The sequence below is a fragment of the Seriola lalandi genome, unplaced genomic scaffold (genome assembly GCF_002814215.2).
Source record: "Seriola lalandi dorsalis isolate HSWRI2012SDOR001 ecotype SW California unplaced genomic scaffold, Sedor1 jcf7180002054568, whole genome shotgun sequence".
Taxonomy (NCBI): Eukaryota; Metazoa; Chordata; class Actinopteri; order Carangiformes; family Carangidae; genus Seriola; species Seriola lalandi.
The window spans coordinates 27636-53845 of record NW_019525121.1 but is presented as its reverse complement, the minus strand read 5'-3'; the positions used below and the strand labels follow the sequence as shown (position 1 = coordinate 53845).

The window sequence follows — 26210 nt, the reverse complement described above, 5'->3', positions numbered from 1 at the left end:
TAAGGCAGATAACATACAGTGATGATTCTTAGATCAACTATTATAATTTAGATTTAAATTGTATGACAAATTGAAGAAAATGCACATCCCAAATGGACTGAATTACAGATTATGTGAACTCAGACGAGTATGATGATTGCAGAGAATAGAAACCACACTTTTACAGCCTAAAGCTATGAGTCATAATAAATGTTATGGCATACTCAGACATGTCAGCCTATGCTACTGTGACCCAGGTGCAGCTGTGTCAGGATGTGAAGCTTGAAGTTCAACATTCACATTCTACGATTCTGTGAGTGTGTGTTCGTCAAACCCATGTGGAATGCCGAGCAGGTCAAGACAAGCTGCTGAGGGGAATCTGCTGTATGTATCAAGGAGAGACTTGGTTTCTGTCACCCAGCCGTTTAACACCATCAGACAGAAAATATCTCTAATGACAGGTACAGATATTGACTGAATGGTATACACCAAATAACAATTTACCTAAAGAAAGTCATCTGTCAGATTTCAGTCAGTCAAAGTAAGTCAGAATTAGAGCGGCAATTATTAAGACAAGCGGTAATGTTAGTTTTTGCACCTTGTATTAAATGTAGTCCAATACTAGAAGAGAATTTTAATATTTGAGTTATATTTGGTTGGTGTTTACTTTAACAGAGAGCTGTGTTTATCAAGGATGCCTCACATTGAGCTCAGACTACAGTTTGCATGTTCTGTTTTACAGAACTACAACCTGCACGTTTTCTTTGGCTGCTTGTTGACTTTGCTTGTTTGGTTCGACAACCTCTGACCAATCATGTCCTGCTTTGGTGATGTCACTGCCTCGTGTTTTTAATTAAACATGTCTGAGAGGCAGCTATCAGCTGTGCCTGAAACTATGAATGTGCTGTGTTTTGTGTCTGTCGGAGAGGAGAGTAGCCCTTGTTCCCACATAGTGTTGTGATGAATTATTCATAGATTGGCATTTTATCCTTTCTCAATAGTTTGTTGTTTCTGTTGGGAAATAATCTCACAGTTCACAACAGAGGAGCACAAATCAAACAAAAAGTGCCAACAGGGTCCATGTAAGTGCTGGCTGATATAGCATTGTAGCAATTATTTTTTTGTCTTTAAAACGTCAATATTGCATTTGGCCCCAAACAACCAGAATTGGTCGGGCTCTGATGCTGACCTCAAATGCGTCTCTGCATTTCTACTCTACATAACTTCCTATCTGTACTAACAGCTTGCCCATTGTGTACAGTATGTGTAATATCTGTGTGTGAGAAGGGAAAATGACCTTTATTCTTCTCTTCAGCCATTTGTACTCTCTCTTGTTGCTTTCTATTTAAACAGAGGAATGAGACAAAAAGAAGTAGGAGGCAAAGAGAGGCAACAAAGGCAAAGGCCAGAAAAGGGCAATGCTGCTCTCTTCTTATCTGTCTCCTTCTCCTTTCCTCTGGGGCATTTCCCCTCTACCTGCTGCAGGAGGAGGAGGAGGAGCAAGAAGTAGCTGATAGGTGTGCAGGCCGTGAGACCACACCTCTGTATATGTCCCTCCTCAAGGGTGTGAGCCCTGGAGGTGTGTTTGAGAGAGAGAACGAGAGCAGATTGATATTTAAATCAAACATTTACACACTATTTTTTTGGAGGACCCCTATTTCTGTGGACTGAGTGTTCTCGGCAGACAAGGGGTAGGAAGGAAGGAAGGGAGGGAGAGAGAGAGAGGCAAAGGGGCAATGAACTCTCTGAGGCTGAAAGAGTTGTCAAACTCAGACTTGTACAGACGGAGACAGGAAAGACCAGACAGCTATGGAAGTCTGGCTAGAGACAGCTTCAGGTGAGTCTTCCTCTGTGAAGCTTTTAATCTTATGTCAAATCATTTATGTCTGCATTTATTATGCATTTAAGAAATGTTGATTCAGCGGTGAGATGGCTGTTATTTGTTTAGGTGTTTTACTCGCATTATATTGTAAGCGAGTCATTCTCAATTTGTACCAGACAGTATACAGTTTTTAACTAAAATTCTTCTGTGCATTACAGGAGAATGACCCTTAAGTGTTGCACAAATCAACCGTGTTTTTGGTTTCAATAGCAGCTTACATGAATAGTTAAATGACCTATGGTGCAACAAGGAACTATAAGAATGATGAAATACTGGGCTTGCCAGTGTTTTACGCCTGTCAGAATGTCCAGCTGTTATCCTTCTGATGACCATTTTAAAATCAGCTGATGGCTTCTCAAGCGCTTAACCTGCAGTTTCTTTGCTATGAACCTTTACCTTTTTATCATGGCATCCTGTTGTCTGTTGGGCTGGTTTTGTTATCTTTAGCTGGGTTATCATTATCCAGGGCTGACTGACACTGTCTTGCATAATGTAATGAATCAGAGAGGGTTTGTTTGTGTTGCTACAGAACACATATTGTTATCAAAGAACCTTTGAAGAAAAGTCTTTTTCTGTGTGTCGTGTGCTGACAGGGATAGATAAGGTGAGATGTGGTGGAGTGTTTGATCAGCAAATATTGCATCTGATGTGGTTGCATTCCTCTGATTTGTGTGACCAGCAGCTATAGACATGTACAATGTGTGCAGAACTGTGCAATATTGGTCTCTCAACATGTTAGCATTACTTTTTTTCTATCGTTTCTATCTCACAAACACCTTGCTGTCTCTCTCATTTTTTCTCTCTCTCTCTCTCTGTGTGTGTGTGTGTGTGTTTGTGTGTGTGTGTGTGTGTGTGTGAGAGCCTGAAGTGAATGGAGGAATGTAGTAATGTGAGGAATGTGGACAGAAAGGGGGAGCTCTCTTGTTAGCAGTGTCCCCAGTCAAACCAAAAACACCTAATTTCTTTCCTTGCATCCCCTTCCCCCTTTCCATGGAATTTCTTTTATATTCTTTTTTCACCATGCAGTCTAGCATACAGTAGGGCAGGAGGATTGATGGTATTAAAATCACAATTTTGATTGATAACTCAATGAAATCTCATTCTCTGATTTTGCAGTAGTTGTAGGAGTAGGTAGATTCTCTGTGTCAAACCAATCATTTCTAATTTCTCTGTAAGTTGCCTCAATAAGATAATACCATATGAATACCAATATGAATCATATTATTATGTAATGCACTGTGCACAGGCAGAAAAGAGCATGTGAGAGAGGGACAAAACAGTAACATACTGAAAAAAGCTTTAGGTGACCAACAAAAAGAGTCAGAATGAAGGTAACCCCACCTGTGGTTCTGAAAAAGAAAATATGAATTTATTTACTCTAGTTTTGACAGCTTTGAAGACATTTCTACCAAAACAAGAATCACCCACTCTTTGTGTACAGATTTAGCTGATTTATATATGATGATGAGTAGGGATGATGGCAGTGTTTTGCCATCAGCGCGGCACCTCCAGGTAAGACCACAAATCTTAACCACCTGAACAGTCAGGAGAAAAGACATATTGAAGCCATAAAAACTAATCGAAAATACCAGGGGACTGAGAAAGTCCTTATCCATACGGACAAGTTCTCATAGGCACAAGGAGACTAGAAAAGCATATTCTTATTTAAAATTACTTTCCCTAGTTTTTCCGTAATTTGTTCAGTATTGTGCAGCCTTAACATGCTAATTGGGTTTAATTACTGCTTACCATGAAAACCATTGTGGTATGAAATTAAAACAGAACTTCACAAAGCATCCGTAAATGACAGTGGTGACCCAAAGTGAAAAACCACAGTTTCAAAGAAGTTTCAAAGAATACATTGATGCAACATGTCAAAATAAATGATATAATTTTGTTTGTGCCATGAAAGTGTTGAACAAGTAAATTGTGTTGCTGTTTTCCCCTGGGCTGTATGTTGTATTCCAGGCTGTCCTGTAGAGTTAAGTGGGACTAGAGGTCAAAATGGGCGTCTGGAACAAAAAGTGCCAAACAAAGGAAATGTTAGTCATGAATTGTGTTTGCACAGTAACTGAATCACTCGTGTGTCAGTGAGTGTGATAGTGTATGTGCACATTTTTGGGTGCTTTCGCCTTGTCAAAAGAAAAATGGTTTTGCCCAAGCAGTCCTCTCGTCTATGTTGCCATGGTTGCTGTTGACACAGTGTGTGTGGGTGAGTGTGGGTGTGTGAGCAGGGGTGTGTTTGGTTTGTCTCTCCAGCCTGAGTCTGCTTGTCTTGCACCAGCTGAGAGTCAGGGCTGTTGCATAGGTCTAAAAATGTTCAAATGTAGTCTGCAGACACAGATGCATTTAGCGTATGATAACACAAGTTTTAAATAGAAAAGTGTTGTATAATAAATTTCTTTTCACTGCAAGATTGTATGTTCTAATTACAGATTATGATTGAATAATTATTGAAAGTACAAAGAATTTGCAATTTACAGTTATTTTCATTATCATGTAGTTTTTAAAATGTTAGAAAAAAGCAAAAGAAAATGCCCATTTCTCTGCACTTTTGCTTAAAAAATGACTTACTGATTAATCAAAATACTTGCAGATTAATTGCACAATATCACATGGTGTACTGGATGCAAAGCAATGTTTTAGATTTAGTGGTGGAAGTAAATTTGAGCTATATTGAAAACTGAACAAAATGTTTGAAATATTAACTATTGGAAAATTTAAGTTTTCAAGTTAAAATTTTGTAAAAGTCACATTCATTCATGTTATTGAGAAAATAATATAACCCTGTGCAGTGGTGAACTGAACCAACTCCCAACCTTTTTGATTCCTGTGGCTGAATCATTTTAAAATGGGGAATCATGTTTGTTTTATACTTTATATAACCTAATCCATCATTATCAGATAAACAGCCAAATTAACCCTTACATACTGTTGGGTCAAATATGACCCGTTTTGACATATGACAGCAGTAAAAATACCCCAAATGTCATTTTTTTTAGCCTGAAATTTGATTACTTTTCCTAAAGTGACCCAAAATATACCAAAATGCACACAAATTTTTTTTATACTTTTGTACAAGTGCTTCCGGGTCAAATTTGACCGGTATCTATTGAAATGGAATTTAGATCCACCAGTGTGGGTCAAATCAAAGAAAATGGGAATCTTGAAACTGTGAAAATGTACATGTCATGTCTGTGTGTATTTTTTTATGTGACAGTGGTGACTGTGTTCCCACCACATTTGCCCAGGTTCCCGCAGAGACAGGCACCTGCTTGTCTTTGAAGGGTCATGGGGGAATCTCGAAACAGTGAAAGAGTTAAACAGCATAGGAATGATTATATATGGTGCACATAAGGAACAGACGTCATACAATGTCAGAGGGTGTCTTGACACACACACGAGATCTGCACCTGCAATGTAACAAAATAATCTAAAAATAAACAAATTAGAATCCATTTATTCTGAGCTAACTGAGATCAAAACAGAGGTCGTAAGAGAGAGAATTAAGAATTTAAAGACATATTAATCAGACCAATCAAAATTAAACAGCAACCAAGCACAAACTGAAAACAAACTCCTCCAGGATCATCTAGGAAATGGAGTTTCATCATCAGTACAGGCCCAAAGTTACTGTGCCGAGAAGATCAGACAGTGTTAGAGTCTGTGTGGCTTCCACTGGAAACAAAACACTTACTTGTATAGTGCAGCATCACTTTTTGAGACATTATATAAATGTCCATAGGAATAATCTTTTAATGGAATTAGCAATTATTTGTTCACATGATCTAATATTTAAATGTCAAGGCCACAAAGATTCACTAATGCCTATTTTTAGTAATGGGTTGTTTTAGATTTTGTAAAGGGCTTTTCTTCTCAGATGGAAAATATAATAGACAAATTATATAATAGGCAACTGTGTGTTATTGAGTTACATATTTCTGACTGCGGGAGCCCACACGAGCTGTTGAGAGTAACTGCAGTAGTTGATAAGCACAAATCTCCCCTCTGTTGGAAAATGAATGGCTTTAGCTCCATAATAGCCTCAGAGGTCAGTTCATTGGAACAGTATATTTACTACATCTTTTTCTTTAGCATGGGTGACATGACCTTTTGACTTTAATGTCCCCATAAGGAAGTCTCAAAATCCTATCCCACAGTGGGAACACACCAGAGACACCTTGTCGACTGCTGACAGTTGCTGTAGCCATTTTTAAGCTCAGGTTGACATTCAGATTGGCATTCACATTCTTTCTCTCTCTCTCTCTCTCTCTCTCTCTCTCTCTCTCCCTCGCTCTGTCGCTCTTTCTCTCTCTCCCCATCTCTCTCTCTATGTGTCTGTCTCTCTCTATCTGGCAGTGATAACTAATACCCTTTTTGCTAAAATATCTTGTTATTGCTTTATGTGAGTGTTTGAATTTTAATGCTGAACTACTACTGGACAAAATTTCATTAAAATTCAGTTTGTAGTATGTTTACAGGCCGGGGGTACAGTAAAGCTCGAATTTAGCATGTCCAAGATTAAATCTAACGCTGGGACCAATCCGATATACAGTATGTGGGACAAACAGCATCAAACAATACACTGTTTTATCCCATGTAGTTTGGCACAACACTACTCAGGATCCCACGGCAGAAAGACTTGCATGGCGGTGACCATATAGTGCCATAATCTTTGTCTAGTCTATTCCATAACTAAACACATTCATGTTTTAGTAAAGGCCATATATGAACCAAGGTAAACTCACCAGTCCAAATGGTCTCAATATACCAGGTGAAAACCAAAACTGCCAAAAATTTAGGCCCCTCCTTTTTGAACCTGGTATTTTATTATATAAAGTGATATTCCACTCTGTCTTCACCATGTTCAGAAAATCCCACAGTCCCACAGATTATCACAAAACATTTCTAAGTGATTGACTAATCATTTCAACTCTGTAAATATATGATTGAAATGCTTAATAATGTTTAATTGCAGTGTTAATTGTAAACTAAATCAAACATGAACAATGCACTTTGTTTTGTCAGTATGGACAGCAGAGAGCTGCACAGTTCATGTGCTCTCATTTTAGGGTGGAACTCGGCAACATGGCATTAACTGCAATCAGGAGGAAAGACGTGTTTCCTGTTAGGCACCCACCCTCTGCCCATTGTACCCCAGTCACTCAACACTGGGCCCCAGTGGATGAGACCCCCCCCACACAGCACGTGACTTTGATATGGAGACAATGACCTGGAAAGGCTCTGGAAGCTTAAAATGCTGCCTGGCGAAATGTTTGGCTCATTATGTCATTCATGTCAAAACCCAGACTGTCTCTTGTTAGACAACACAGTTTTTTAAACAGCCTTTAAAAATCTTAATTACAACATTCAAAAACAAAACAAAACATCCCCAAATCGGCAAGTTTTGATAAAAACTGAGGATTTAAATGAAAAATGAGAATAAATTACTAAGGATGTTATGCACAGTTTGGCAGCCCCTCTCAGAGGAGGCAGAGTTGGCCTCTACTATGTATACAAACTCTCTTTCACACACACACAGACACAAAACAGCAGCTGCCAGTACCTAGTTTGGAGTTAAGGCTCCACTGAATGTCTATTTGTAGAATGATGGAGTAATGTAGAAGACTGTTATACTTAAGGTCTTGGAGATGTGTTTCAGCTGGGACACACACACACACACACACACACACACACACACACACGTACACATAGGACTATAACACAATAGTTTTAGTTTTGACACTTGTGTTCATTGTCTGTCCCTTATAGTTTTGCAGGATGAACACAGCGGTTGTTCTCCAATGGAGCCTCAAACTTGTTTGTTTCACTGGAGTGTATTTCCAGATCTGGCTTCATGTTTTGATGGTTTGGGAAGTGGCCGTTAATTTGAGATGCCAGTTGAGTGTGACCACATGAAGAGCTATCATTTACCCAGAGGACACACAGATTCATGGGTTTAGAGGAATGCCAAAGCTTAGCCCAATATTGGATTTCTAACGTCGATGATATTCAAGTCGTTCTGTTGACTCACTTGGAGAAGACTCATCCCATGTTTCCATTATGTCCTGAGTTTGAATCCTGTAAGGGACCTTTACTACCTAAAATAGGAAATCCATTAATAATCACATGACATTGTTTATCATTCGAGGGGGTTAAAGTGTATTTGGAAACAGTGAACGTGAATGTGAAAGCGTGCATAGATTCCATCTCAGCTAGCCAGTGTGTGTTCACTTTGGCATTCAAAGCCAAATGTGGCACTTGTTAGTTTGTCACATACCAAACTCTTATTAGATTTTTGAATCTCCTGCTACGTAAGTAGGTGAACAACACAAGAGGAGCAAAGGAAGGAGATATTATGTTGGTGGATGATGGTGAAACAAGAGCAGCATGCATGCAGTTGAAATGGTCAGATGCAGGATTCAGGTTTTTCCAACCAGTGTCAGTTACGCTATAAATAAAATTCAACAAACAGCATTGGCTTCGTATCAGGAGGGTGACACAGATTAGACAATATCTAGCTCCAATTTCAACCAATGTATGTTTATCTAAACATACCGCTACTTGATTTCCTGTTTTATTCTTTTAGTTCAACAATGTCAAACATATGGTTGTTATTCGTCCTTTTCCTTTTTATATTGGCTTTGCAGTGCAACATTCCCACTTTGCACAATATTGAGTTGGAGCCACGTTGTTATATCTCCCAGAAAACTGAGACTTCCAGCTGTTTACCACGCAAACACAGTCATATGCAAATTGATAGCATGGGTAGATATATTAGCCAAAGACTGTTTGTGACACAGAACAGTGTGTGTGTGTGTGTGTGTGTGTGTGTGTGTGTGTGTGTGTGTGTGTGTGTGTGTGTGTGTGTGTGCCATGGCACAGTGACCTCTGTCTGGACAGGCCTCAGGGTGGGCTCTTTAATTTCAGTAACCTTCCCAAGAATAGATAGCGAGTGTGACAGGAGGACAGACTAAGTGTATGTGTATGTGTGTGAGAAAAAAAAAGGGAAAGAGTTGATGTGGGAATGAGGGAAAGAGGGAGTGTGTCCGTTAGAGAGGGTGTGTGTGAGGAGAGAGAGAGGAGAGTACTCCCAGCGCAGTCTGATCAGTGGTTCTGTCTCCTTCTTGCTCTGTGGATTACAGCTGCCACTGCTTACTGGACTCTCCTTCTCATTACTGGAAACTACCACTGAACCTGTATAGAGGATTTTTATTGGAGTATTAGAAGTTTTGACAGCAGTTGGTTTAATACAAGTGTTAGGTGGATTTTTGCACTTATTTCAAAGTGTTCATTAGAGTGTTCATTAGAGTCTGGAGATGAATGGTCGTTCCTTGCCGCCCTCTATACCTGAGGATAGGGAGGCCCTGGACCATTTTCCTCATGAGGAGATGAACGGTTACCACCAAAGGCTTCAGGGTGGGGACGTGGGAGAGGCTGAAGTCCCGGTGTCCAAGTCCCAGAGGAGGAAGAGCGATGTTAAAGTCTATAAGGAGTTTTGTGATTTTTACGCTCGCTTGTAAGTATACAATGTTGTGGACAGGGTTAAGAGCACTGCAGTTAAGTTTTCAACCTAAAAAAAGGTTTACGATTATGACACTTGCCCTTATGAAATCAATTGTGATTACTGGAATTTGCTTCATAAACAGTTAGTGTCTTTATGATTACTTTATACATGAGATGTTTCACCAGAGAAATCCTACCAGTGTGGTGTGAAAAGATTTTACTCAGCAGCCTGTAAAACCAGCAGTAAAGCCTGCATCATCCTCTTTAAAAGAGCTCTAGTCCAGCCAAAAGGTATGCCTGTTGGTATGCCTGTAGGTGTATAGATATATATGAAAGTGTCAAGTCTAATTCTCTTGGACACTCCTCAACTTTAAGTCATCATCATCATCATCATCATCATCATCATCATCATCATCATCATCATCATCATCATCATCATCCTACTAAAACCCACTTCTCCTTTTAGTCTAACTTTATTTCTGATGGACTGTCATGGACCAGGACATGAGCTGTAGGTTGTTTCTCTGGCTTGGTGCTGTGACTGTTTTGGATTATTTTTTTTACATCATTAAATTACAATCACAGATTAAGAATAGTAAAGTTAAACAGATGACAGTGCAGGAAAAATTGTATGTTATAGTGGAGGTGTCTGTGTGTTAAGGAATTTGTAGACTGACACAGTATTAGTCAGTATACTCTAATCTTACTGTGGTGTTAGAGAATGTGAAGAATCCTGATATTCTAACACCTGGATTTACCCAGCCAGTTTGACTTGCTTAAGCTGCCTTAGGTGTCATGTTTGTCCATGGATCGCCACAGGAGGGGCTATTTTTGTGCCAAGGGGGGAGTTGTTATGCAAAGTAGACTATGCCAACTGGCATTCCAAGTATGTGTGCATGAAGGACAGGAAGGCTAAATATACATACTGTATTTCTGACCAATCTGGCCTCATCACAGGCTTTGGGTGAAGGGAGCTCGGGAGCAAAAAAAAACAAATTCGGGGTAAGAGGTCAGAGCTGAGGATGAGCAAGCAGCAGCCATCATTAGAGTGACCAAGATGAGACAGTAAACTGAGGGTCTTGTCAGTCATGGAAACATTAAACCCCCTGTGTTTGGGAAAGTTTGAAAATGTCTGACTTTAGTGACTAGTGGTAATACATAAAAAACCCTGTCCACCACAGACAAATTTGATGTATGACCTGGTCAATTCTGACTATTTGGATATTTATACTTGTGAATTGAGTAAAACACAAAACTTCAACAGAGTTGAAAACAAGAGGAGACTGGAGGAGGGAGGGTGGAGGGAACATAATGTATTCATAACAGAAGTGATAGTCTGCATCCTTTCTCATTGCTGACAACCAGACTCCATTTATAGTCACAGGCCAGCACGGTTGGCTTAACAGGGTGAAAGGAGAGTCATATGTGGAGAAATCTGCCAACCAGTGTGGGAGATGTTTTTGCCACAAACAGAATATTTTTTTTAGATATGTGGTAGTGTCAAGCGACATCACAGAAACCCTCCATAACAAGAAATAGGGGTACAGGAGTATGTTTTTCATGGATGTAAGTGAATGTGTATAGTGGCAGGAAAAAAATTTGTAAACCCTTTGGAATTACCTCTTTTTCTGCATTAACAGGTCATAAAATGTGATTTATCTTCATCTAAGTCACACAGTGTGCTTAATCTAATAACACCCAAACAATTACAATCTTGTCTTTATTTATCAATTTAGTCTTTGTTGAACACAACCATTAAACAATTACAGTGATGGTGGAAAAAGTAAGTGAACCTGTGGATTTAATAACTTGATGCAAATCAACAACTCTTGATCATAAATTTCTGAGATCTCATTTTTGCAAAAACTCCAAATGTTAAAGTGTATTTTATAAGTCAAAGTGTCTCTAACCCACACCTCCAATCTTGTTTTATTGGTTGGACTCCAACATTACTAACTCCTGACTCCAATTTGGCTTTTGTTGTCATTAGGTGAGGGGGTCACTACTTACATACTTTTTCCAACCTTTACTATGAATGTTTGAATGATGTTTCATGGAAGAACAAAACAATGAATTGTGTGTTATTAGTTAAGATAGATTGTATTTGTTCATTATTGTAACTTTGATTAAGATCTGATCATAATTTTGGACAAATTCATATAAATTTAATTGCAGGTATTTCCAAAGGGTTCACTTACTTCGTGCCACTGCAGTGTTCCTTAATTTAAGGTACACATTTGTAGCAATTCAGCCAAAACTTAAGGTAGAGTAACTGAAGTCAGTGAAGTTGCATGCTGTTTTTGGGAGTCTAGATTGTGAAGGGTGAAAAATCTCTTTGCCACCACTGCAAGACTGCAAGATTTGAACACAGTTAGCAGCTGGTGGGAAGCTGGTGAGGGATCATGTCTGTCTCGAAATGTTAATGTTAATGTTACTCCTTTAGATTAATTGGTCTGCCTGCACTGTTTCCTTCTGTCTACATCCTTTTAAGAAGGAGGTTTACAGGTTCACTGTATTATGTTGTTTTAGTCTTAAAACTGCTTATGGGCTGGTCTCTAACTCATGCAGGGTGCTAGATGCAGATAGGAGGGTGGAAATGCCTAAGGGATGTATCACTTCCTCCCACAAATCCTTTGGACAGGGCAGGGCTGTCAGTGTGTGTGATATCAACACGGACAGGGTATGTAGAACAAAATGTATTTGATAAGTTTGTGAGGAGTGGACCTAGATGGAAGCTGTGCTTATTCCTACATGTTGTTTCAGGGTATGCCAGCTACCCTTGTTTGTAGTGCAGATACTTCAAGATGTGGTAGAACTGAAATGTGCATTGTTAAAATGATGAGGAATTTAGAGTAAAGCCCAAAAAATGAGAGACGATGAGCAGTGTGTCTGGGAGCTTTTGGAATTTTTGTTTATTTCCCAAGTTGATATGAACAGATGGCATCACTCCATAAAAATCTTACATGTTTGTGTGTGTGTGTGTGTGTGTGTGTGTGTGTGTGTGTGTGTGTGTGTGTGTGTGTGTGTGTGTGTTGCCTGGATACACTTTGGTATTCTGACCTTTCAAACAAAGCAGAGGAGCCAGGAGGGCCCCACTCAACATCTCTGTCTGCAGCTTAATCCAATTTGCTTCCACTTTGCCTAAGGTATTAAGCAGTGTTGTTATTGTGGGCATCAGAATTAGGACATTTACTATTGATTAATTAGTTTGTTGCAGTTTTGTACATTGACTGTTTATGCTCAGTTTGGAACATGTTTGTTGTTGTCTTCCTGTAGTTTGTTTTCAAGCCCTTTATTTTGACTCATCCTTATTATGATAGGACCATCATTAATTAGTCCAAGGTTCAGCCTAAGCATAAATCTTTAATGGTAGTGTTGGGGCAGTATGATGATATACAGTAGATCAGTGGTTCTCAAACTTTATCACATCAAGGACCCCTAAACTGACACAAATTACCACGGACCCCCATCTGATTTTGAGATGTTTGCTTTTAGATGTTTTATTACAGAAAGTGTTTAAAAAAACCATGACTAAAATAGTCATACATTCTGTCATTGTGTTACTTATAGATGGAATTATAGTGAAAATAAGTTATTCCCCTTTTTGCTGGTAAACCCCATTAACCTTCTCAAGGACCCCTGGTATCCCCGGACCCCACTTTGAGAACCACTTACATAGATTATCAGTTGATAGAGAATTGTCTACTGGTAGAGATTCCGTTGTACCACATTCATCCCTATCACCCATCCCTAAATAGGAGAAGAATAGCAGAAGACCCCTTTGCTCAGTTTTTACTACAAGATTAATGTCTTAAAAACATTGATTTTGAGAATTAATTCAGGCTGGTCAGATAGATACTGGATCAATTGGCCAACTTTAAGCAGTGTTTACATGATAGCATAACTTCCGTTCTCTCAAAATCCCAAACCTTGTCAACATCTATAAAAACTAGGTGTTGTAAATATAAACTAATGTATGATTCAGCAGTTGCATGTCACATTTCTCACCATAGATTTATCCAGTTTGAAGGTTAATGTAGGAAAAAATTGACTCCTAGTATGTGTCCAGATCATTTGCCATGATTTCTGTTTGAAAATCCAGACCAAAAACCAATCATTAATACCCAGTCAGTATTGTGTACATCATGTGTATAAATGGCTTCTCTTGTGAGGTGAAAGACAGAGAACATCATTATGTGTTATGAAGACCAAATGTGATAGCGAGCAGAAAATGAGGATATAAATAAATTCCTTTTCATGAGGCATTCCGGCAGGTTTTTGGGTGTGACCACATCTGTGGTCTGGGGTTCTGCCATGTTGATCAATTAGTCATGTTATATGATAATGGCCCATATCTGTGCATGTACTCACATCACTTACAGCAACTGCTGTTACAGAGTCCAGTGCAGATGAACATTAACTTCAGCTTGTCTTTCAAAAGACAACATTAAGCTTTCCCACCTCACTGATCCCCACACCCTCATCAGTAGAGCCAAAATAAACCTGGAACTAAGATATTTTGTGTGTTGTGTGTGTGTGTGTGTGTGTGTGTGTGTGTTTAAGAAGAGACAGAGACAAATAAACCTAAACATGTACATGACTTAACATGTAGAACTGATGCACGGAAAAATTAGATACATTATTTTTTATTAATCTGAAGAGATATAGTAAAATTTGTTTTATATCCATTTTGATTATGTAACTACACTTTGATCCTAATTATGTTTTTTTTTTTCTTTTCAGCAACATGGCCAATGCTCTGGCCAATGCCATGTGTGAGCGCTGCAAGAGTGGCTTTGCCCCAGCAGAGAAGATAGTGAACAGTAATGGGGAACTTTACCACGAGCAGTGCTTTGTGTGTGCCCAGTGTTTCCAACAGTTCCCAGAGGGACTCTTCTATGAGGTAACACTTTATCTGCTGATTTTCAACTTTTATAATCCAATGAAAGATTTGTGATGCAGCTATTGACAGGTTGAAGCACATCCAGAGGGTAAGGGGTTACAATAAACATGGGATTGCCTTAATCAGTCTTGACATGCCTGGGAAACAGTGCAAGATGCAAATTAAAGTGTGTGTGAACAGATATATACTTTCAGAGATATGGATACTGCCTCTGAACAAAGAAGTTCCTCTAAAAAGATAAATGTAACCATGGTTTCACTTCTTTTTTCATCTTAAAATACATATAGAGTGATTATGAAGGGTTAACAAACTGATGAACTGATTTTACTGGCAATATGATCACTGTTTAGTGCAAGGCTGTTGTTAGTGCACATCTCTTAGACAAAGAATGTAAACACAGTTCTGGGTGAGGTAAATAAAGACGGGTGAGCACAACTTTAATGCATTATTGAATTATTTGAAGCCCCTTTCCAGTAAGCTGTTTGCTCAGAGCCTTGACACAAGGCCCATTGTTTCTGCACCAGGCTCCAGAAGACCTGATGCTGTTTATGTTGGTCAGTTTATCAAAAGAAAGTGTCTCTACTGCTCCGATCAATATAAACATCAAAGCAAGGGGTGTGACATTCATTTTCATTCCCTATTCTACTGCCATAAATAAACAACAGTCAATTGAATAGATTGACGTAGGATCATACTGTTGCTGAGTATGTAGATTTAAAGTAGACAGAAAACCTTTGCTTGTCAGAGGTTTGCAGAAACCTCCATAGCTGCATTTGCTTTAATGACCATTAGATGATAGCTCTAAAATCTGTATCAAAGGGAAGCGAGAAATGCTTTTCTTTTAGAGTACAAAGTCTGTTTTTTACAACAGGATACAGTCTCAAAAAGTAAATTTACTTCTTGCCATCTTGTCTGTTTTTGAGCATCACTGGTTTATTAGTTGTTAGATTGTAAGACTTTAAATAGCACTATAGAGTGAAATCACCTACATTAGAATGATAATAAAGTAATTTCAGAAACATCTTGTAACAATCTAAAGAGAAGTATCCTAAAATTAAAATGCAGACCAAGGACTATTTACCATGACTTATGGTGAAGTAGAAATTAGAAATTCTACAAAGCAGTTTTTGATGTCCTCAAACATCCATTCTATTAAGTAATGTTCTTGTGCAACAACTGTGAAGCCATGTTGCACTGATGGCTGTTTGGAATACCACAGTGTTTATACAGTACAACATACAGCCATGTTTGCACTGACCAGTATCACATGGGGACTTGTGACTTTAAGCACATGATTTGAATACTGAAACCCACATCTGCATTTTGTGCTGCTCATACGGAAAGGAAGATCAAATAAAGATCAACCATTCAAATGTAGTCATCCATCTTTCAGATTTTTATTCTTTTTTCACCATGTGCCAGGTGACAGTTCTGTTTTGAGATTTACCTTTTCATTTTTATCTGGGGTTTTTTTTGCCATTCTTTTATCAACACAATTCAGTCTTCTTGAGTAATAATATTAGAAATAGTTTGCATATATAGATTTTTAGGAATACACTGTTTATTAATATGATTTCCTTTTTAATGTGTTAATGTACATTTGTGCAATTTAATTAACTGCTTACAATTTGATTGAATTCTGCTGACAGTTTGAAGGCAGGAAATACTGTGAACATGACTTCCAGATGCTGTTTGCTCCCTGCTGCCACCAGTGTGGTAAGTATTGGAACCGCAGTAAAAGAGAATGAATACCATCTTTACATTTTCTTTACCTGCTCTTACCTATTGTGGAGGCTTGAGTATATGCCCTTTATATAAATATCTAAGTAGCTGTTCTGTCACTATCAGGTTCTCCATACTCTGTTGTTCTTCTTTCAGGTGAGTTCATCATCGGCCGTGTGATCAAGGCCATGAACAACAGCTGGCATCCGGACTGTTTCTGCTGTGATATCTGCCAGGCCGTGTTAGCCGATGTTGGTTTTGTGAAGAATGCTGGAAGGTCAGTCCCTTTACAACCAGCCACTAGAATTTCACTGGTTATATTTGTGCAATCATATCAGTTATTATTGTCTACAAGGTTATTTTGTCTGGTACTTCTGTTTCTATGACTACTATGCAATTATACCAAGCTGACTCAAGACTCATCTCTTCTCTTCTTTTTGAACCCGCTCAGTTGTGTTGCTTCAAAAACTATGATGAAGTGTCAGCTGAGGTGAAAGCCAGTATTATGAGAGAGGGAAACTGCAGCTTGCTGTTGTGTACTGTAAACGATATCAGGGTGAGATTCTGAACAGGCTGGTCAAGTGTTCTGTGTCAAGAAAAACTCACTGTAGTTTCAGTTAAGTTTCTAATCTTGGTTGTTGTTATCTAGGCTGCTGAACCCAAGGTTTTGAAGGATGGATTATATTTAGTGCTGCTGCTGAGTGTGCCGATCTCTGCATCAGTTGTATCACATTGATATATTAGTTGGAATCAGTCCTTAATTGATTCAATTCAAGGAATTACTAAAGTATCTAATCTGGTATCTCTCTGCTTTTCTGTATTTTTCTCTCTCTCTTTCATCAGGCATCTGTGTCGTCCATGCCACAACAGAGAGAAAGCTCGGGGCCTTGGCAAGTACATCTGCCAGAAGTGTCACGCTATCATTGACGAGCAGCCTCTGCTGTTCAAGAATGACCCCTACCACCCTGATCACTTCAACTGCAACAACTGCGGGTAAACAAACTTGGCCCGCTGTATCAGTCGCACAAATCATTCAAAGCAGCAAAACAGTGAGAGTAGATAGTCCTGAAAACACTACTTGTTTTTGACACTTTGATTCTAGGATCCAGTGGGCTGAATATATTGAGATGAGAGTTCACCTGTGTTTATCAAATTTATTATTACAATGTAAATATTTGTTGCAACTCTAATTCCCTGATGAAATAATGTTATCATAAAAACGTAGCAGATGAGATCCAACAAAAATAGGTTGCAAGTGCATAGTCTATACAGAATTACAGACTAATAAATTAGACTTGGGCCGATATTCAATAATATCAAATATTGTGATATTTCTCGCCATGTGCAATTTTGATAATATCGGGAAAAAAATTATTTATTTATTTTTTGCAGTTTTGCACAGGCTGATGAGTCCGACCCTCATTTCACTAATTTGTTTACTGTACATTGTACCTTGGCATTTGACAAATAAAAGTTTGCACTGCTCTTTAGTGACAGCATCATTTATACCTGAAACATAAAATACAATAATATATTTATGGACTATTAAAAAAACGATAATTCCAATATAAAATACAACAATATGATAATATTATAAACCTCCCCCTCATGATATATGATATAATAAATACTCACCACATGAAGCACTGTCAGTCAGACTCAAAATGATAGACTTGATAGTGCTCTCTGCTGGACACATGATGTAACTGTTAAAGTTGCTTGTCATGTCCCCATGAGGTGATCTGAATGAGTGTCTCATGTTATCTTATATGAAAAGGGTGTTGTCTTTAATTGCATTACGATTATGACACAACTCCCCACAGAATGATGCGTAACGCAGTGTCGGTGTAATTTACTCAGATGTATAATTATCTTGTAAGAGCCAGATTTGTTTTTGGGTTTTTTTCATGTTTTCTTCTTTTTATGTAAATGTAAATTCACCATTAAAATCACCATTGTTTTGAATTCTTTCAAATGCATAAACAAATGTTGCTTTGTAGTTTTAATCAGTAACTATGAAATGTGTTTTCATGTCCTGCATTTGTATTATTTTGTGTTACCAGAGGCAAAGAACTGATCTAGTCGTATTTCTGTCTGTCTCTGCAGTAAGGAGCTAACTGCTGATGCCAGGGAGCTGAAGGGGGAGCTCTACTGTCTGCCCTGCCATGACAAGATGGGTGTCCCGATCTGCGGGGCCTGTAGGAGACCAATCGAGGGCCGTGTGGTCAATGCCATGGGCAAGCAGTGGCATGTGGAGGTACGATGTTAAACTATAAACCTTTTGGATATAACTTCAGTTATTTTGAACATAGTAAACTTTACTTAAATGCATATATTGGTTTCACACTCACATCCAGGAAAGTGCATTTAGAGACATTTACTTAGTATTTATTGTCAGATTGCTTTCAGATGTAATTACATTTTAAATGATATATTGCCTATATTCTTTTGAAGTAGTTTTTACTGCCTGTTTTCTGTATATATGAACAGTAGAGGTCTAATATAAGCACATTACCTCTGAGGTTCCCAATATTTCCAATAATTCTGAAATGCACTATGACCAGAGTTTTTTTTTCTATCCATTTGTATTTCTATTCATTTCATTCTACTGAGTGCTCTTTAAAATGTGACTCATACCTTTGCCAGCTTTATCTCCACAATTAGGTCCAGTGCTTTAAACTCAAAGCTGTGTGCATCATTCCTCCATTATCTGCAGTCTGTCTCTATATTTATTTTTCTCTCTGGCATCATTCAACCATCTTCTTTATCTTTATCTTATCTTCTCTCACAATTTATGGCCATTTTCCTGTCTTCCCTCATCCACATGTAGCATCATGTGTGCACTGTGTGTGAGCGCCCATTTCAGGGCCACCCATTTTATGAGCGAGGTGGTCATGCCTATTGTGAGAGACACTTTGACATGGTGAGGGGATTAAGGATTGGCCTGTTGCTGACTGCTGCCGTGTGTCTCATTTCTCCCTGCCTGGCTAGAATCATCTTCATATAAGGGTTACACTAATATATAACTTTTATCAAACAGCTCACTATCTGTCTGTCCATCACAGCATGATGTCTTGACAGCTACGGGCCAGACTGCCTTTTGTCTTGCTAGATCATATATTCAACCCAGTTTCCTCTAATTAGTTACTTTTCCAAATTCTATCTTACCCATATTAATCTCTTTTAAATGTAAATATTAATATGTTGAATATCACAAAAATAAACAGCTGAAATGAGAATAAATAATCATTTTCTTTTTTACTGTTCCTTATAAACTTATTTTGTCTGGAATTACAATATGCAAAAGGGTTTAATTAATGGAGTTTTACAAATTCCAGCGTTTCACCATAAAGTTTGAGATGTGTTGATCCTGAAGGTAAAAGTCATGTACTGGTGTAGCAGGGCATAATTTGGGTTTAAATGGGTTGATTAGGGTCTCTGAAGAGTTTTATTGTCCAATTATATCCAGTGATCTGTCAGAGGCTTTTCATACTCTACAAGAATACGATTCAGTTCAGTTCTTCATTTTGAAAATTTAAAAATGTTGAATATTGCCTATCACCTTTGATTTGGCTTCAAAAATTGATATTGGTGTAACCCTGCTCTCTGGTCCATGGTGTTCTTTGACACAAATACATACGGGGTCCTCACTGAGTTAATTATGGGGACTAAATTGCTCATTATCAAAAAACTGTGTCATACCCTACAATTAAATCCTCCTGTCTGTTTGGAGGACTATTGCACCCTCTAGAGGTTGTTATTCTGTCCAGCTTCTCTACTCTCTATATTCAGTTTGCGAGCAATAACAAGACATCTGGGCTGAACTGATAATGTCAAAGCCAGACTGTGCTGCTGCCTGTGACATGGTCTGAATGGGATAATGTACTGACAGATGACTGTGCTAACCATGTGTGCTTGGCCATTGGTTTGTTTGCAGCATTTTGTGTGTGCTAAGTGTGAGAAACCCTTCCTGGGACACCGTCACTACGAACGCAAGGGCCTGGCCTACTGCGAAACGCACTACAACCAGGTAACACTCAACTGTATTGGGAATATTTATGTTGAATACTCAAAAAGAAGCTGAAACATGTTGCCATGTTTTGCCTGTCATGAATTCTCTCTCTCTTGGCTCCATTTACTGTATAGTATGTCAAGATTAGTAACTGTGCCTTTGACCCAAGCTGCTCAAATATGAAGTGATGATGGAAAGATTGATTATGGAGGGTAGTCATGTGGGAAAGTCCGACATATCTGAAATTTTTAAGTTGGCTGCAAACAGTTATACATTTGTAATCTACCTTCCAATCAGAGAAGTCATTTTTAGTCTGTAATATGTCAGTAGAATGCTCTATTTTGACCAACTTTTCTATTAATCCTCACTTTTACTTGAAACACCAGGTAAATATTTGAATAAAGAATACAAACAATATTTTTGGGTGAACCACAGATTTTACTTGTGTATATGAGGGACTCTAGGTGAGATATTCAACATGTTGCCAGATGCCAAAAATTTTGAACTAGTCACAGTTGGCACTATTTTTTTTATTTTTTAATAAGTTTTAATAACAATAAAAGAAAAAAGATTAAGTATGGCAGTAAAATGTTTTATATCTGTGAGAGAAATATGAACTGTGCTGGAGCAGAAAGAAAACGACTTCGTCAATGTAATGACTCCACCTAGTGTTAGAAAGTTTTATGGGATCAGGTGTTCAACTCATGTACTCATGAAGTTTTAAAATGCTTCTGTAGCCTGTGTTTGTTTGCATGGCATCTGAAAGTGTTATCTTACCCATGATGAGGATTACCACTGCTGCATTGTGTTGCATATTTTCATAACTCATAAGATGTGTCACTGCTCACTCTCTGTGTTTCTCTCCCCTTGCGACGCTCAGCTGTTTGGAGATGTTTGCTACCACTGCAACCGTGTGATTGAAGGAGATGGTGAGGAAACTTGCTTATATTGAAAATATATGTGAATGTCACTCATTGCGCGGCCCCGTTGATATTAGTGCTCATTAGAGCACTGTTTACCACGTGCATCTCTTTCACATGATCATGACTGTATTTGGATTCATACACTTACATTTATTTGATTTATACATGTTGACAAGGTTCTTCCTTGAAAGTTAGATTCAGAACTAGTCATATGATAGTAATCTGGGTCAGTGTCTCATGTGACTGTGACTGTATTTTTTTTTTCAGTGGTGTCTGCTCTTAACAAGGCTTGGTGTGTCAACTGTTTTGCCTGCTCTACCTGCAACACCAAGCTCACCCTCAAGTAAGTAATGCAGAGAGTCTAAGAGACGCACTGTAAGGTTTATATGTGTGGGATCAATATACACATTTTAGCCTGGATTTTTTTTTTATACTTATTAGGTATTAATTATATTCTCTGAAGACTGTCAGGAATTCTCATGTGAATTGGCCGAGCTTTCTCTGCTGCTTCTAATTTTTGTCATTCACAACTTCTCGTCTGTTATTCAAACATGTCCATTCCTGATTTTCTCACCTTTCTCTTTTAACTTTGTGTTTCTGTGGGCTTGTCTCTCTACCTTTCTTCCCTTTTATAATCCCACTTTGTTCCCTTGTATGCTTCTCTTGCACCACTTTTCCTTCCCTTGCCCTCTCTTCAACTTTAATCTCTCTTTTATCTTTTATCTTTCCCTTCTCCTCCTTCTATTTCTTACCTTTATTCCTGTTTTCTTGTTGTCTCTCTCCTTCTCCTCTCCAACTGCCCTTCCTCTTCTCTTCCCCTTTCTTTCAAACCTCTCGCCATCTCTTTTTCCTCCCTGCTCTGTCAGGGATAAGTTTGTGGAGGTGGATCTGAAGCCAGTGTGTAAACACTGTTACGAACGCCTGCCAGACGACATGAAACGCCGGCTGGCCAAGCGTGAGCGTGACTCAAAAGAGAAGAAGAAGAAATTGATACCCATGTGTCTGTGATCCTCTCTTTCTCCTTTCTCTTCATTTCCATTGTTCTTCCTTTGGTCAGTTTCCATCTTTCTTCCTTTATGTTTTTATTCTTCTTCTATTTCATCATCATATTTCAAACATGCTCCATGCCACTTTCATTCCTCATATCACTGTCAGAATTAATGCCTTTGGCTTTTTAAAGCAGAGATTAAGCAGGTGAATATACACTGACTGGACAGATTTGAGTGAGCTAACACTGAAAACATTTCAGTATATAACCACTTCTCATTCTGAAACACTAGTCAGGATTAAGGCTGGTACTGCTAACCTGTGCTATGCAAACAGGAAAATCAGATCAGTCACATGGTAAAGGGAAGGAAGGCTTTGTTTCTCGGGTCTCCCGGTCTGTCTGGGCATAAGGGGTAAAACCTTAATCACTTCCGGCAGCTTTCTGGCCGCAGCTGTGTAAGTGCCAAGGTCCCACTGGATTTGACACGTGCCCCGGTCCTGCCAGCGATTATCTGCTTTGGGAGGGAATGTCGTCCAGGGGAAGCTTTGGGGAAAGGTTTAGAGAGCTGGCCAGTGTTAGTGGAATTAATAGCATTTAGTACAGAAAACAACCAGAAGGCACTCAGATCTCTAAATGTGTTATTTTAATCACTGAAAATGTTTAGAAAATTTTAATCTGTATGTAGATCTAAAGTATATCAGTACACATAGCAATGTTTTTCTCAGGGAACATGGGCCTGATTGTTTTCATTCAAGAAAGTGCAGGAGTTGTAGTGTAGTTCATCAAAACATATCAAGAATGTTCAAGAATCACTCTGCCACTGTGGTCAGGGATCCTCTGAGTATTGCTAGATGTGCAACTGCATCCAGTTGGCTGAAATCTGTGAGCAGGTTTCAGGTTGGGTGTCTTGGATAAAAAGGTCAATAAAATGTTGGGTTTATTCAGCTAACTAGGACCAAAGACATAACCTCCTTGGCCGACGTAAAAACCAAGGTATGGAGCAGGGGCAGTGGTACTTAATTATGGAATGAAAGATGATATTAGTAAAAAATTTGACCATAAAAGTAATTTAGAAGTAATCTGAAAAAGCAAAATTCTCTGTAACTATAAAACAAACAAAACTAAATGCTTTTCAGTATGATTTTTCAACAAGAAGAAATGCCATCCACAATATTTACTTTAGTACTCAATGACCACAATCTTCTGTTTTTTTGTTTGTTTTCCATGTCAACATTTCAATGTATATGCTGTTGCACGGGTGATTTGTAAGGCTATGAAATATTTGATTGGCAGTGTTCTAGGTTGCAGCTTCAAACCAGCAAGTTTGCCAAACCATTTTTCATGCCATTAGACATAGCATTGACACATACAGTATATATACATACTAGGAGTGACAACATCTAATGTCTAAGCTAATGTTGGTCTTTCTTCCACAGGAACAAGTTTGTGGAGTTTGACATGAAGCCAGTATGCAAGAAGTGCTATGAGAAATTCCCTCTGGAGCTGAAGAAGAGACTGAAGAAGCTCTCTGAAACTGTTGCACGGAAGTAAACATACATTCAAGCCGCAGTAGGGAGGGAAAGATGAGACCGTGAGGTGGTCACATTTCCAGAATTGACAATCATATTAGATATAATTAGTCTGTTTTATATTGTTGTTATTTTAAATTTAGCTTTGTTATTTCAGTGGAACACTCCTGTCCTTTCAGTTGCAGCTGCTAAGCACTGAGGATCATTTCAAGAGCCTGAAACTAACTGATTGTTGGTCATTCAATTGGTAGGTTCAACTTTAACCTGTTTTGATCCTTTTGGCTCAAATACTGCACTGTACATTTTTCATATGCTTGCTTTATTTCACTGCGATGGCCTTCGTTAATAAAATGAAATAAAAAAATATAGTATAAACAGAAACATACACAATGATGGTCCTGTATTATAATAATAACATGAGCTTTAAGAGAACATTGAAACATGGGGATAATATAATTACTCACAAGCTGTGTTGACAGTTTGATCAACTGTTTGCAAACTTGTGTCTTGATGCCAAAAAACTGTTTCCTGTTTGACTTATGTTACTGATACTCTTTTATAATAGAGTAAACCTAAACAAAGCTATAAAAAATGCAGGTGTACTGAATGTGTATATAATATCTCTTCCACCAACATGTATTATTTTATGTGTTACTAATGTATTTTCTGTAATGTTATGCAAATCAAGTTTGTGTTTTATAAAATTCGATTTTTTTTCCCCATAAACTGTTGACATCATACTGTAGCCTCCTTAATACTACAGTGATGGACTCAGCCATCACCTGCAGTATGTTCGGTTGCCTTGCTACATACTATGCATTTTATGTGTGAAACAATCTCTAAAATTGGTATTTATACTGAGTTACCAGTTCATTAGCTTCACTTGTACATTCTAAAATAATCCAGTATAACCTCCCTGGAATAAATCACAAGTTAATAATGATCAGTTTTTATCTACCACCATTTACAGTAAATACACAAGGGTGACAGAATAGCTGAAACACCTTTAAAAGTAATGCAGAGTCAACACCTCTGACACGCTGCCAGCAAATACTGAACGCCCTAACGTCACAGTGACAGCTTTTACTGCATGACAGGTGGTTACTGTGTCTGTGTGTTAAAACATGATGGCTTGTGACATGTGCAGAGACCGGATGTTGGATGTTATAACGTGTCTCTGTTTGCTTGTAATCCAGAGAAAGTGATCCTCTTAGGGAGGTGTACTGACTTCCTCAGGGCTCAGACCCTCTTAGGAAAAAAAAGCAACTGTTGTGAATGGGAAAGAATAATTTCTGTTTTCACAAATTTTCACTCAAGCAATATTTGATCACAGAAAACTCATCTAATGCATATTAGTTTGATAGAAAGACACATTCCACTATTTTATGGAAATACAAAGCCTATGTTACTGTTGTGAATTTCACTGCCTAAGCCACATTTTTCATATGTCATGTAGAAGTAAAACCATCCATTGGACTTTGTTGTGAAGCAGAATTTCAGCTCCACTAAAAATAGTCCAGCAGATAGTTGCATTTGATATCTTACTACCTGGGTGAATGAGATGACTCTACTGCTCTTATATTGTATTTTATCTTCACAATGCTTGTCAAGAGACAATATTTCTCCATGTAACCACACCAAAGTGCATGCTCTAGACTTGAATGGAAAGTTATTTTTCAGTATAGCTAAGATAATTCTGTCAATTCATCTGAATAAACTTGTACATCAATGCTACCAGTGTGCAGGTAGTTGTGTTTTTGATTTCCAATTTCTGACGCTTTTTAGAGTGTAACATGACATCCCAAGCAGGTGTGGGAGTCACAGGTCGATTGAATAGCTGTTGTGGTAAAGCTTTACCCCCAGTTAAGATGCACAGAGCACTGACAACACTGATACAGAGGAAATTATTCCTGTGTAAAACTCCATACATGCTTGTTGTCCTTGTCCTTACAGGGCTAGTATGTTTACACATACAGTACTTGGCCAATATGTTGCTAGTGGACTTTTTAGGCACTTTAGATGTTTAGATTCTTATCTATCATGCAGATCACATCTGATTGGTACCAAATTCATTATGCAGCATGACAATGTGCTGAAAAATCAGCCACATTCAGCAGCATCACAATGAGCCCCAAAACACAGCCACAGTCATTAAGAACTGTCTTCAGTGACAAGAAAAATGAGGAGTCTGCAACAGATGGTGTGTCCTGCACAGAGACCGGATCTCAAACATCATGGAGTCAGTCTTGAATCGCACGAAGCGACAGAAGACAGTGAGACAGACTGAATCCACAGAAGAACTGGTATGTTCTCCACTCACAACAACCTACCTGCTAACCATGAAAAACTATGTGCTAGTGTACCAAGGAAAATTGGTGCTGTTTTAAAGGCTAAGGGTACTCACACAAAATAGTGAGTTAATGTTTTTCTTCCTCTTTACTGCACTTTGTGAACTTAACATTATTTTTGAAAGTATCCTCACTCATCCTCAAGTGCATATTTTATTATATTATTTGCATGGACATACAGATCAAACTAAAATTTAAATGTAAACTGGACACCAACCGTGGTTTCATTGATCTTCGATTGGTGGTATACAGAATAGATATAGTAGTAGCAATAACCATTTCACCTAATGCAAAGAGGATTCACCCGGCCTGACCCCCCCCCCTTCTTCAAAATAAAGTGCGTCAGTGTGCGTCATACTGAATACTCGGTTCTCATTGGTTAAGGAGCCTGATTCAAGAAAGCGCACGACCCACGTGA

The 26210-nt window shown here is 38.4% G+C and overlaps 1 protein-coding gene across 6 annotated transcripts in view; it reads left to right on the top strand.

Annotated features, from left to right (window-relative positions):
- The window catches only part of lims2 (LIM and senescent cell antigen-like domains 2), a 32127-nt gene extending 6949 nt beyond the window's left edge, over positions 1-25178 (top strand). For 2 of the 6 annotated variants that reach the window (XM_023416655.2, XM_023416656.2), the window contains exons 2-11: positions 14111-14270; positions 15920-15986; positions 16149-16269; positions 16836-16985; positions 18099-18249; positions 19930-20022; positions 20885-20933; positions 21195-21270; positions 21794-21979; positions 23352-25178. In XM_023416655.2, the coding sequence (XP_023272423.1) occupies positions 14111-14270; positions 15920-15986; positions 16149-16269; positions 16836-16985; positions 18099-18249; positions 19930-20022; positions 20885-20933; positions 21195-21270; positions 21794-21935 (1009 nt within the window). In that variant the 3' untranslated portion in view covers positions 21936-21979; positions 23352-25178. Of the gene's footprint in view, positions 1-1564; positions 1817-8922; positions 9381-14110; positions 14271-15919; positions 15987-16148; positions 16270-16835; positions 16986-18098; positions 18250-18822; positions 18916-19929; positions 20023-20884; positions 20934-21194; positions 21271-21793; positions 21980-23351 lie in introns of those variants that run through there. The other 4 variants (XM_023416654.2, XM_023416652.2, XM_023416651.2 and 1 more) reach the window with 4 other exon arrangements.
- Positions 25179-26210: the final 1032 nt, after the last annotated feature.